Source organism: Protopterus annectens, chromosome 8.part0, assembly GCF_019279795.1.
Source record: "Protopterus annectens isolate FY-2018-M chromosome 8.part0, PAN1.0, whole genome shotgun sequence".
NCBI lineage: Eukaryota > Metazoa > Chordata > Ceratodontiformes > Protopteridae > Protopterus > Protopterus annectens.
The window spans coordinates 468,488,794-468,503,666 of NC_056741.1; the positions used below are offsets into that span (position 1 = coordinate 468,488,794).

Sequence of the window (14,873 nt, forward strand, 5' to 3'; positions counted from 1 at the left end):
ACCACTGGACAGCACAGGCTGATTTTGCCCCTAACAGCTTGTGCCCAAGGCACCTGCCCCGTTCACCCTAACCTAGTTACAGCTCTGTTAGAAAGTATATATCTGTCATGTAAAGATTTCTTTCTTCTGTTTTCTCTTGATTGCCAAGTACATAGCAAGCAATTTTATGTCATAACTTCCCCATTGTCCTGCCCCTGTTCACCATGAATATCAATCACCTCGGGCCCTAGTGGGACTTATCCAGACAACAAAACCTAACTAAGAAAATAAGTAAGTAAATAAATACAAAAAGAAAAATAAGCAACAAAATAAAAAAAAAAAAAAAAAAAAAACAAGCAAACAAATAAATAAATGTGCAACTATTGTACACTGATGCTTGGATTATCTGTTTTGGGCTTTATATTTTTGTTTTTTGCATGTAGCTGATCATGGATTGTAGATTTTTGATATGCACATTTATGTTCCAATAAAGACATTAAAAAGGCATTGTAATTAAAGGTCAGTTTTCACAAAATTTGGAATTAAATAATCACTCACCCTTTGACAACATTTTTGCAAAGACTAGAGCCTTACTCAAGAATCACCAAGATCTTGTATTTTACCATGCTTTGGGAGCCAGAAATCAGAGGATCAAGCACCAACAAGATGCAATAATGGTCACCTACAATAAGATTCTATGGTTCTAGATATCTAGCTGTAGAATGAGGCAAAAGCAAGGTCTTCAGTAGAACTCAAGTACTGTACAAACATTGGCAGGCTTTTTGGCTTTCAATTAATGCAACACTGTCCTCTGGTGGCAATTCTGGAGCAACTACTTAGGAAACTTCTTGTTTCTGTGTATCTGGTACATGAACTGTAATTTGCTACATTGTTAAATCTTGCAAGAACATTCAGTTGTATTTTTGTTTCTTAAAAATTTGCAATTCAGAATGAGTTGTCAAATATTGCCAAGAGTGATTTTATGCAAGGACTTCTTAACTTTTATCATAATTGACACATTTGTCCTAAGTCCTAAGCAGATGAGATGATGAAGCTTGCTAATTTGCTAAGAATGAAAATATAAGGCAGTTACTACATATGAAAGGCAATGTACAGACTTCCTTTTTTATTCATTGTTAACTGGGTAAGACTGACTACAGTGGTGTAGACATGCTGATGGCATGTTGGTATATGAGTGTGCATGTCTGTGTGTGGGTGAGTGGGTGTGTGTGCCTGTGTTGTTCATGCAGCAAGTGTATCCAGCCGACAGTGCTCTTCTCTGAAATATAACCATCTGCTTCTTTGAAACTGAGCCTCAGTTCATTATAATGTGTATATAATTACTAGACATTAATTTGTAGTATTACTTTGTCAGGAAGCCATCAATAATTAAAAATATTATTTACTGAGGAATTTTGATATATACTGCAGACCCTGATCAGGCAGCACATGGTCTATGTACTTTAGTTTTACTAGAACCAAATCTACTGAACAGATCTGCATTTTGCACCATCCACGTATTGTTACATTCATAGGTTCATAGGTTAGTACTAAGCTAACTGCCCTTGCGAGCCATTTTAAGCTTAGCCAATTTATCCCTTGTGAGACTCAAACCCTGCACCTTGTGTTTGTAAGGCAAACACCTTAAATCCTCAGTTCATGATTCTCTGTAATAACAGTTGCTGAGTCTGTCCTATGGATTAAGGTAGATATAAAGAACTTGTTTGTCAAAGGTAGTGAAAGTACTCATATATGCAGGAAAAGCCCCAAGGAAATGATGATATGAGTACTCAGTGAAACATTTTCTGTCATTGCATTCAAAAGAGACTGCACAAATTCTGTGGCTGCTGAGGGTCTGGAAGTGCAAGGTCTTGGCATGGAAAAGTTTCTATAGCTGTGAAGCTTTCCTACTAATTAGCAGAACAGGCATCATGTTAGCAATTTCACAACTGGGATCCAGCAGATTAACACAACTGTCTATCACCATACATTTGGCCATTTATTTTTGCTAGGGTAAATTATAATAGACATCTTATACTGAGGTATACTGACATGTGTGGGCTCATATTTTGACTACACACTATAATAGGAGCCTTAGGTGTAATGAGATTGTAACTGCTGCTCAGATGACATCCTCTCTCCTCCACTTGTGCACACACACACACACACACACACACACACACACACACACACACACACACACACACACACACACACACACACTCACACAAGTACACTTTTATACATCTGATAAGGTTTGGCATCTTTGTTAACCTCTGTAACAGAGTGCCTAGGTAATTTTCCTGGGTGGCCACTCATGGGAGCATACCCCTTAACTTGGTATCCCCAAAAGAAGATGTGGAAATGGAAATTGCATCCAGATTTTAGTGGCTCATGTATATATTCAAGGAAGAGCAGATTACATCTGCACATATGTCATATAAGTTGGCATTATGCAACAAGGTCATGGAAGTAGCCAGGGCTCTAACAGAGTGAGCTCATCACGTTGCACATGGAGTGTTCTCACATTTTTCACAAAAAAGGCAATGCAGCTGGCAAAAAAATTCTGGAAAGGATTTGCTTAGTAATTAATTTATATAGTTTAAAGTTTACAAATGAGGCAAATAACCAGTTTTCATTGTGAAAAGATTTAGTCTATATTAACAGTATCTGAGCTGTCTCTGGACATACACGATGGTAAATGTATTTAGGGAAAACTGTAAGAAAATGTACAGCCAATCTTATTAATCTCCATAGCAGCTTTAGTAATAAAATACATTTTTGTTTGAGGTGCTGCCCTTTTCTTGTGGAAAAACTAAATAAGTGGGCTTGACTGGAAGAAACCATAACTCTGAGTTCTCTAGGTTGATGTAATGGCCACCAAGAAAAGGGCTTTCCAGGACATGACTGTCAGTTTGGCAGAGGCTACATGTAAAAACAACCTTCTTGAGTATAAAGTAAATGTTCTGTTCAGAATGTAGACCAGAATGAAATTAGAAATGGCCACCATATGATTTTGTATGGTAGAATAACAAAGACTTGAGTTAGTAATTTAAGATGAATATGTAAGGACAAAACAGACAAGAGAAAGAAAGTAGATTATACCATTGTTGACAGACCACAGAGAAAATCTGGCCCATTTTTCATGTTATAACTTTTAAGTGGAGAGTCTTTGAACTGAGGTATTAGCGAAAACTACTCTGTCAGAAAGGCATAAACCACTGGAGATCATTGGAAGTAATGAAGCCAATAAGTTAGCTTCAACTATGCCTGTGATTTAGCTAAATGGTACTACTGCATTGTCCTGAAGGTTAACTTGATAGAAATTTGGAGAAGGAAGTAACAAGAAGACAAACCAAGTTGTCTGGTCCAGAAACACATTGTGGGAATCATTTTGGCTTTAGAAATTCAGCATCTTCATTAACCTTATTATCAGACAAAATATGGAAAAGCAAAAAAAAGAGCATCTGGGCAAGAACATCTTCAGTTGACTTTCTAGAGTGGGGATCTAAGAAATATGTTTTGTCACTTGCTGTGGACTTTTAATGTAAACTGGTTGCACATGGAGGTTTTCCAGAGAAAAGATTGTGTTGATTATAGACTGGCTGAGAGACCACTTGTGCAAAAGAAAATCATCAAACTTGTTTTCCAATGTGCAGTCTCAGTGTCACATCTTTAGGTCTCTTTTCCAGAGTCTCAGACCACAGAGAATACAGACTCCTAAGGATGTTAGGGGCCATGGGAATAAAGGATAGCTTTCTGAGCCTGACAAGAGGAAAGTAGCATTACTGTAGCCTGTTTGGAGGAATCCTTAGTGGGCAAGAAGGCACTGCATAAAGGAGTCAATTGTAGAGGTCTAGTAGGTGAACAAAGTCTCATTGCTGGTGGCACCAATATAAGGAAAACCATCACCAGAAGGGAAATAAAGGGAATTTTATTAAAAACATACAAATGAAAGAGGTGAAGAAAAACTCAAGGAAATGACACCCAATTTCTGAAAGAAAAATACCATAAATTTAGCACAACTGGCATTTAAGTAAAAGCCCTCTGGAACCTCTTCTTAATATCAATGCTAAGCATATTAAAAAAGATCTGGAAAGTGAGGGATGCATGGTGCATGATGAGAAAGAGGACAGTGCCAGGAAGTGTGAAATAGTTATACCTGCAGAGCAGTCCAAACACCTTTAGTTTCTAGATGTTACTGAAGATGGACCTCTTCTTATCAGATCCAAACTGAGGGTTTAAAAATAACAGCATTTTTTTAACATGCTTATTTGATGTGCTCTGACTAATCAGTGGATGGACAGATAGATAAATAGATAGATAGACGGAGAGATAGATAGACAGAGATTGATAGATAGAAAGATAGATAGACAGACAGACAGACAGACAGACAGACAGATAGATAGATAGATAGATAGATAGATAGACAGATATAGAGATTGATAGATAGGCAGACAGATAGACAGACATACAGACAGACAGACAGATAGATAGATAGATAGATAGATAGATAGATAGATAGATAGATAGATAGATAGATAGATAGATAGATAGATAAATATACAGATAGATACATAGATAAATAGATAGATAGATAGATAGATAGATGGAGAGATAGATAGAGATAGATATATAGATAGATAGACAGACAAACAGATAGATAAATAGATACACAGATGGGGAGATAGATAGAGATAGATAGATAGATAGATAGATAGATAGATAGATAGACAGATAGATAAATAGATACACAGATGGAGAGATAGACAGACAGAGATAGATAGATAGATAGATAGATAGATAGATAGATAGATAGATAGATAGATACACAGATGGAGAGATAGATAGAGATAGATAGATAGATAGATAGACAGATAGATAGACAGATAGATAGATAAATAGATACACAGATGGAGATATAGACTGAGATGGATAGATAGATAGATAGATAGATAGATAGATAGATAGATAGATAGATAGATAGATAGATAGATAGATAGATAGATAGATAGATAGATAGATAGATAGATAGATAGATAGATAGATAGATAGATAGATAGATAGATAGATAGATAGATAGATAGATAGATAGATAGATAGATAGATAGATAGACAGACAGACAGATAAATAGATACACAGGTGGAGAGATAGATAGACAGAGATAGATAGATAGATAGATAGATAGATAGATAGATAGATAGATAAATAGATAGATAGATAGATAGATAGATAGATAGATAGATAGACAGACACACAGATGGAGAGATAGATAGACAGGTAGATAGATAGATAGATAGATAGATAGATAGATAGATAGATAGATAGATAGATAGATGGACATACTGTATAGGCTTGCTCAAATGCTTTGAATTGCTTGATGGATTTATGAATGGATGAAGAACAATCTGCTATCATCAGCAACCAGAAGAAGTATAGTGAAGCAAAAACACTTTCCAAATTCAGTGAAGAGAAAGGAAATGGCAGAAGCAGAACTGTAAACCAATTCAACTGAGTAAACAATAGCTTTAAATTTGATGTAAAATATGTTAAGTTCATATTACATTTTGTGACAACTGTACCTGTATGAAAAATAACAAACACAAGACTTGTGTCAGACAAGATACTATTTATACACACACCGTGTGCCTGTCCACCATGTGGTTAAGAAAATACAAAGGTGACAAGAAAATAAACAAGACAGGCACCTACATTAGACACAACTTTCAAGGTCATCAGACATAGGGGTATCAACATTAAGGACAGAAAGCAAGACCCTAACGTTTCAGCTGTTTATGGAACAGGCTAAAATGATTTAGAGTATGAGGGCAGGAGTGGAGTTTAACAATGTGCAGTCAGTCAATGTGAATGGTAATTGTGTAGCTATGGTTCAGGAATCAGAAGTCATGATCTCTGACATACACTATGACACAAGAAGCAGAAAATTGGCAAAGGGGTGAGAGAACAGTAGAAAAGTGGAAACTCAAAACAATATTTGAAAAATTAAAGCAGAAGTGAGTCTGATTAGTGGCAGTAAGAGTTTGGATAAAAGTCTGAGGAGACAAGGTACTGCAGACAGAAAGCTGTTTATGCAAAAGCAGTAAGAAAACATTTTGAAGGGTAGTCCAGCTGGAAAAGGAAGCACATGTTTAGCTGGGTTATTTGCAAATATCTACACAGGTAACATTAATGAGTACTTGTTTAAAGAAAAGCTGCATTCAAGCCCATAGGGAGTAGCCATTGTTACTGAACTAAAGACAAAAGACATGAGCTGAATGTGGCATGGAATGTATCACACTGGATCAACATTCAAGCTTGCTATCACTACGTACTCAAGTGGCTCCTGTTTTTTCATGGTAGTGACCATAAGTATCTCCAGGACTGTAGATAAACTTTGATTGACACTTGGATTAGTTTGAAAACATGCCTTTTTTACTGCTAAATAAAACATGATTTACTGTTATATATAGGGAAACAATAGACAGTATTGTGCAACATTTGCTAGGGCAAACCTTACACAGCATACTCTGCTCTGCAGGGCAGACTGTAGAGGACATATTAGTTTGTGATCTGCATGCATAAATTCATGAGTATGCAATTTCACAACTATAAAATATACCTAGAAAGATGTGCCTAATAATGTAGTACTGTAGCATCTTCCCACTTAAAAATACGAGGGGGGGTGCTTGGCTGACTCCTACCTAATAGCCTGCATATAGCACAGGAACCAAGCAAAAGTAAACAACAGCACAGAAGAAAAATTCAACATCATGAGTTGTTTCAAAATGCCCATTCCTATTACAATGTCCGTTACTTTTCCCCATTTTTATGCTGTAATATGTATTATTTGATACAGTCTGCCTTTGCATATTTTTATTTTAGCATACTTCCATCTGTTACTGTATTGTTGTCATTGACATTGGTGAATTGTAGTATTCCTTCATAGTTTCTTTTAATATTTTTTTATAAATATTTTGCAAAAAATAAAAGTAATGGAGTAGTATAAATGGATGCATATATATAAGGAGAGATTGAGGGAGGTAAGAATTAATTCAGAATCTAAATTCTCCTTATTTTTTCTTTTCTTTTCCAGGATTTTCTTGCTAGACCAAGACTCCGACGAGTCCTCTTTTACCATGGTTTCCTTCTCAACCATGTTTTAGACATTCAAGATACAAAACAATAATGAGTGAAACAGCAGCACTGCAGACAGAGGGAAATACTCTTCTGAAGGCTGTATGGCAGGGCAAACATAGGCTCACAAGGCTTCTTCTAGAAGGTGGGGCATATATCAATGAAGGCAATGAAAGAGGAGAAACACCACTGATGGTTGCCTGCTTGGCTAGTTACAATGATCCCCAGAGCAAATGCAAGCTTATAAAGTATCTGCTGGAAAATGGAGCTGATCCCAATATCCCAGACAAAATGGGGAGGACTGCTTTGATGCATGCTTGTCTCAGTCAGGCAGGTGTCGATACCGTAACAGTCCTGTTAGAACATGGATCAGACCCAAGCATGAAGGACTATTCAGGATCATCAGCTCTGGTTCATGCTATCAACAAGGGAGATCGCAAAACTCTTCAGGTCTTACTCGATGCATGTAAAGCCAAGGGGAAAGAGGTGATTATTATTACCACGGACACATCACCTTCAGGGACAAAGAAGACTAAGCAGTATCTCAACTCTCCTCCTTCTCCAGGAATAGATGAAAAACCTTCCCCAGGATTTTGCATGTCTCCATCAGATATAGAAATAAAAACATCTCCATCACCTGGAGCTGACAAAGAGGAAGCAAAGGATGTCTTTAATTTTAATGTTTCAACAACACGCTCTGGTTCTTCCACATTTAAATCAAACCTGGAGCCATCCTCAGACCAGCCAACAAATCCTATGAAAAGACTTGGGAACAAGAAACAACTAAAGAGACTCAATTCAGAACCATGGGGTCTGGTGGCACCATCTGTTCTAAGTGCATCTCATCTTCCAGCACCTCCAGAGAAACCAGAGGCAGAAGAGCCAGAAGAGAAGCTCACATCTGAACTCAATGGTTTAACCATTTCCAAAAGACCTTTGCTTTCCAGACGTCACAGCATAGAAGGTCAAGACTCATCCTTCTTCAAGATGATGCACCAGGGTTATAGTGAGGAGCTCAGCCTTCTTGACTCATCATGGGATGACAAAGTCAACTCAAGCAGTCTTCATCAACCTTTATCAAGACGCAACACTGCACCAGAGGCTCAAGAGAGCATTAGCCACAATCTGGCACCAAATTTTGGAAATAGCTTGCGTAACTCAGGCCATCACAAGTTAACTCGTATGGATCACTATGAGTCTGATTCACACCTTTGTCCAGACTCCATTCCAGGTTCTCCTGATTCTGGGAGATTATCACTAGAAAGGAAGAAATACAATGCCTCACCTTTAACTCTCCCAAATAGTAGTTCCAGAGAGTCTTTGGAGAGCATTCCCAGTGCTGTATCACCAATAACCATGCGACGAAGGGCACCTGGCCTTTTAGAAAGACGAGGATCTGGAACACTCCTCCTGGATCACATCTCACACACCAGACCTGGATTTTTGCCTCCACTAAATGTGAATCCTAATCCTCCAATCCCTGATATCCGATCTAATGGAAAGCCCACTTCTCCAGTCCTAGGGGGACACAAAGCCTTCATCCCAGTTGCACCTAGTTCTCCCAAGCGTCTTGATGCCAAAGCCAAAAAGAAACTTGTAAGAAGGCATTCTATGCAACCAGAGCAGCTAAAACAGCTGTCCCACTTTCAGAATTCACTGGTTGAAGATGATTCCATCCATTGAGGAATGCCAGCATTTCACATTTTTTCAAGATCTGTCAATCACTTTAGTGCAACTTTGCATCATAATCAGAATAAGGCAATGCATTTGATAAATGGATTTCTTCTAGTAGCTGCAACAGTGGACCTAGAGGCTGCAAACACTGTTCTTTATCATATAAGCTTAAGTAAGAAATGTTACTGTATTTAATCTGTGCTGAGCAAGCTCTGTCACAGTGGTGAGGTCAAGTTATCTTGGGACTTGAATACTGTTTTACTCTTTCCTCTGGTAGTTTCTTTCTGCTCTAGCACATTTTCATTTTTTTCAAGACCAGGTGATGAAATGCATTGTGAAGAGGTTTTGAGCTCTCTAGAGCACTCTTACTTAGCAGCTGTTTCAGTTTAAATGAATCTGTGTTCCAGCTGCATTTTGCAACCATCTGAATAGCAGATGTGCCATAAAAATCAACTTGATGTATAATATATAGGGTCTTTTCCCTACAAGTTGTGGCTCATAGAATTGTTGGCTAGTAAGTGGAACTGTTACACAAATGGTGCACAGTGACACCTAGTAGTGGACATAGATTTCCACCACAGCTGGTTCACAGCTATGCCCAGTGGTAGTAGTGAAACTGTAAAATGACTAATACATGTTGTTACTTGCTGATAAAGGTGGAACTCTTTAACATCTCAGTCACAGGAGTACTCAGTGGTAACAATAGAGCAGCAGCATAGCTGGTTTGTAGTGACATCTAGTGGTAGTGATAGAAATACAGCAACACAATAGCCAAGTGTGGCAGTGGCCCTGTCATGCAGTTGGCTCATTCCTACATCCAGTGCTTTTGATGAATGTGAAAGAGCTAGCACACTGCCACCATCAGTGGCAATAGTGAAACAGCCACAAAGTTAGTGCACAGTGATAGCTATAGAAATGGAGCTCTGACAGAGCTGGTACACTGTTAAGGGTGCAGGCGTCACAAGTGCTACATTGGCGCCAACAGTAATGGTAGTATTTCAACACAGCCAGTACACTGCGATATTAATCATGGTAATGGAAATGCTAAACAGTAGGCATGCCATGAAATGATGCAATGGCAGTGGAAATTATGTCAAAAAGCATGCAGTGGTGTGCATTTTCAGTTGTGCAGTAACAACACAGCTAGTGCACTGTAACACTGGATGGGCTTTATGGGATTGAAACATAGCTTATAGGCAGCAAAATTTCATGGTAAATCTGGGAGTGCAGCAGAAATGATACATTGTGATTGTTAGTTATAATGGCAGAATAGGAACTCAGTTTGTGCAATACAATGTTTTGAATGAAGGGTGAGATTACAACACAACAGGTGCACTTTTATATACTGAAAATGGTGGAACTACAACACAGCTCAGACACAGCAACATTTAGTGTTTTAAAGCTATAGTAGCTGGTCCATAAAAGAGCTTGGTGAAAATGGTATAACTGAACTTACCTAATACTCCATGGCAGTCCATGGGAAGGGAACAAATGATACATACTTGACGTAGTTTGATGTGCACTGGCAAACTTGCAATGTCAGTATTGTTTCTTGTTGCAAACCTTGCCTTGTAGGTCTAGGTATGATGTGTGCCATCCCTTCTCACAGTGTGCTACGAAGCCAAGGGAGGATGTTAGAGACATTGACATTTTCAACAGCTATGACTCTGGCATGTGTTGTTGTGATGTACTGATTTGGGTAACTTTGAACTGGATGCTTGTCCACCTCTTCCCTTACCTGCACTTTTTCTCTCTCACTTTGTATTTGGGCTTTCTGAGTGAATGTACCCAAGCAGTAACCAAGTGAACATTGTTGAAAAAAAAAACACTTTTTCTTCAAGGGAAGACTAACACTGGAAAACTGTATAACTGAAAACATTCAAGCTGGTTTTGCATCATCGGAAGCATTACTTGGGATGGTCTAATGGTATGTAGGAGCCTACAGGAACAGCTACAGTGCCCTAAATTAGGTTGGCATGAGGAAGTTCTAACCTGCAAGATTGTCTTAGAAATTTCCAAACATCATAGAAGTGAAGAAATAGGAAGGGAAAAAAAGATCAACACTAAATTAAAAAAATGATACTGTACTGTATGCAAAAAAGATGAATGTTAGATGATGCAATTTCATTCTGAAGATACTTTATTATCAGACTGTAGACACTCTAATAACCATTAGAAATCTAAATCAATACAGACACACACACACACGCGCGCACGTCTATTTGTATGTGTGTGTGTGTGTGTGTGTGTGTGTGTGTGTGTGTGTGTGTGTGTGTGTGTGTGTGTGTGTGTGTGTGTAAGATATATTACATATATATATATATATATATATATATATATATATATATATATATATATATATGTGTGTGTGTTGGACAAGAATGAAAATGCTTTTAAATTGAAGTCTTCTAAAATGTTGTCAGTTTGGAATTTCAAAACAAAAGAAACAAAAAAAAAATCACAGCAACGAATATGCTTTTATATAGCATGTAGTTAACACAGAATGAGAGAAGAGAAGAAGAAGAACATAAGTGTTTGTTGTGTGGGATGGAGAAGTGATATAATATAGGAGGTGTGAGTACATTCATGTCAGGAAGCATTGATAGACCACAATGCCTACTAGTGTTAGTCAATTTCTAAATGGTTAGGTACTAAATAAACTCATAAAAAGGCATACAAGTAGGTATCTTACTAATTTTTTTATGGCTTGTTAAATCCGGAAACAGTCTGATCTACTCCAGAGTAGAAATTTGATTTAACACATGCCAGGGGAATTATTTTTTTATCTGTGCCCTTTTATTCCATTTTAGACTAACATCTTTCTTCCACATTGTAGGATATTCCTTTTGCTTAATTTGAGTATGTTTTACCATGTTCATTTTGTTTTTAAATTATTTATTGGATAGAAATGGTTCAGTGAATAGCAGTAACTTAATAAACTGGAAACATTTTCCAAGCAGGACCTTAGATTTTAGATTCACAGTGCATCTCTTTACTTGTGGGAATTAGGCCCAGGACAGCTAAGGTCCTAGGTTTATATGTAATCCTGCTGTTAAGCTATAATACCTCCTTTATCAATAGATGACTACATTTTCATTTCATATCAGCAGAACATGTGTTACTGTTAAAGACCAGTGTACGTACTTTTATTTTATAATATTAATTACACATCAAAATGTAGAAAATTGGAGTCCAGAGAGTCTGTGTACTCATTAAACTCAAACTAATTTACAAATAAGATTTGTCCTGTCTAAAGCAACTAAACACGTTACCTGTAAACACACTTGTCCATAGGTGTATATCTACATATACATACACGAGAGTGCATGCGCGGACACACACACACACACACATGTGCTCGCGCGCGTGCGCTCATGCACACGCATGTGTGCAGGTACAGTTCTTTGGATTCTACAAAGCCTTGTAATTTTTTATATAAAGGCTTTTTGCTTATTTGTTGAAGATCCTCTGGCCACTCCAAAATGCATTAAGTTATGAAAACTTGATATGAAGATCTATTTTCAATTCTTCATTTTTCCTGCTAATTTGCTTACCTTTCATTGACATATGCTGCTGCTACAGGGTACAGAATGCCATGTTTAGTGTCTGTGAGCTTTGCGGATTCCTTTGAGTTGCAGCACATTTTCCCTCATAAAGTACATTCAGTCATATTTTCAGACACTGCACCTTTTTAGCATAACAGCATAACGTTATAAGATAGGAGTGGCCACTTTTACATTTTACACTTCTAGACAGAGAGACGCATGCAGGCAAAGAGATGTAAAAAAATCATCATACTCAGTACATATAGATGTCACTATATGAGCAGAAAATGAATGTTTTCATACTGTGACTGTTTGACTTGTCCTTAAGTTATATAATTCTGGTGTATAGAAATAAATAGGGTTACCAAAATATATAGGGTTACCAGATGGGGTTGCGATAATGCTCCAGACTAAATATTTCAGCAGCTATTGTCCAATCCTGCATCTGTCACCAGAGCTGAAAAAATATGCTGTGGCAATCAAGACTAACTTCAATATACAAACTGAAAATGAAACATAATAAGCATATTTTCACACTTATAAATCACTCAAATAGATTAATTCTAAGTCCAGAAAACAGCAATAAAAATCCCTTATTGGTGGCAGACATGCAAATAGTAGCAAGGGAAGAAGCAGGTGAATACTGCACACAATAAATAACAGGTTTGAGGTGAACAAAAATAAGACCAAGAAATATTAAAAAGTGTCAGGAAATGTTCTACTGAGCCATTGCTCAAAAAAGAAAAGAAAAAAAAAAACACTTCATCCTCAGGTCTATAAATATGCTACATTCAGTCATCTGCAAATGTCAATTTAAGTCCTGAGTACACTGTGTAACTGCTGCATTGAAGCTATGAATGGAAAGGTTTCCAATCAGTGAGGAGTCCATTTCAGTGTACTGGCCAGCATGTATCCATGGTAACCATGGTAACTACTGACACATTAAAAGTGGAATGAGTACTAAGGGGAGAATATCCCTTAATGCACTGTGTGTGTGTGTGTGTGTGTGTGTGTGTGTGTGTGTGTGTGTGTGCGCGTGCGCTTGTGTGTGTGTGTGTGTGTGTGTGTGTGTGTGTGTGTGTGTGTGTGTGTGTGTGTGTGTGTGTGTGTGCCTGTGTTTGAACATGCGTAGCCAAATAAGTGTGTAGATTTCACCCTGCTCAGTTCTATAGTTTGTTTTTAGAACTATGGAAACAGTTTGTTTTTTACTGGTTATCATCGTGCAATAGTGCCATAATGCCTTTTTTGAAAGTTTTCTGAAAGTATATTTGCTGAAATCTCCCACATATGCTGACCTGACAGCAATGCAAAAGAGGCATATTTCTTAATTTCAGTTTCCTTTTACCAGTTTACTACCCTTAAAGTTTTTCTGTAATAGTCTTTGTAGACTTTTTTTTTTAAACTGGACTTGACTTCCATTTCAGGAATATCAGAATATCATTTTAATAGTTCCTTGATATCCACAGTGGTTGTGCACAATGTCCCAGGTTACGTTTTGAACAAAACCAGTGCCTTTTTAATATAAGAACCAAAAAGATGCGATGCTGATAATTCAGACAGGTATTCTACAAACCATTTCTTTTAACTTACCTAACATTCCCCAAACCATTTTTTTAAACCTACCTAAACTCTATAATGGCAGTAGGGGACAGATACACTTTTGTATTGCTTTTTCAGTTGCATTATATAGAGAGGTAATTGCAATGTGCTACAGTCCACATCTGACTTGTGTTCAGAGCTTGGTAACATCATTTTTAAAGGTGTCTTCATTTATAGACAGCTTGTGTTTATAATCTTTTGATTAAATTCAACAAGAATAAAGAAGATGCAAGTAGAAGATGATTTCAAAGGCAATGAAAACATTTTTTATTTATTTACTTAGCTGTTTTCCCCCCACATCTTTTAGTCATCTGGCCCATTTGTTTCCCATCATGGGGGGTGCTGAACTAAATGGACAAATGTTCTGACACAGACACATTCAGCTTTTGTCAGAGAGCACCCAGTAAGAAAACTCCAGAATGAATTTCAGTAATAATCTCTCCCTGTCTGTAGCCTACTTGAAGATGACATGGAACTGTATCCAAGCAATAGCCACATATACTCTGTCTTACGTTTTTTAGCATGCATAGTAAAGTAGCTTAGAGGATGGATTACAAAGCTTTGAACCTAGAGACCTCAGAGGGATGCATTTCAGTCCTATACCTGGATATTGTATATTTACTTATCCATTTACAACATATTTAACAATATAATAAAATACATATCTACATGGGCTTGCTTCTATTTGCAACTCAGATAAGGGGTAGGGAGTAGCTTAATATCAGGAAATGTAATATAAACAGATGCAATAGTGGAATATAATATTATACAAGTAAGTGTCTGTAATGTACAGTCATTTGTTGTTAAATATACATATAGATTATATCAATTATCCTGAAAGTCATATCATTCAGGTGCTCTAAGTACTATGGGCATCTATCCTATACATGTTATGTTAAAGGTAATTATGCACCATTAATACATGACCTCAGACCTTCCAA

The 14,873-nt window shown here is 37.3% G+C and overlaps 1 protein-coding gene across 1 annotated transcript; it reads left to right on the forward strand.

Annotated features, from left to right (window-relative positions):
* The first annotated feature begins 7,081 nt into the window (after positions 1 to 7,081).
* On the forward strand, positions 7,082 to 10,996 carry ANKRD34A (ankyrin repeat domain 34A). Its single transcript, XM_044079994.1, has one exon. It carries the CDS (start codon positions 7,166 to 7,168, stop codon positions 8,795 to 8,797), a length of 1,632 nt encoding a protein of 543 aa, XP_043935929.1. The 5' UTR covers positions 7,082 to 7,165; the 3' UTR covers positions 8,798 to 10,996.
* Positions 10,997 to 14,873: the final 3,877 nt, after the last annotated feature.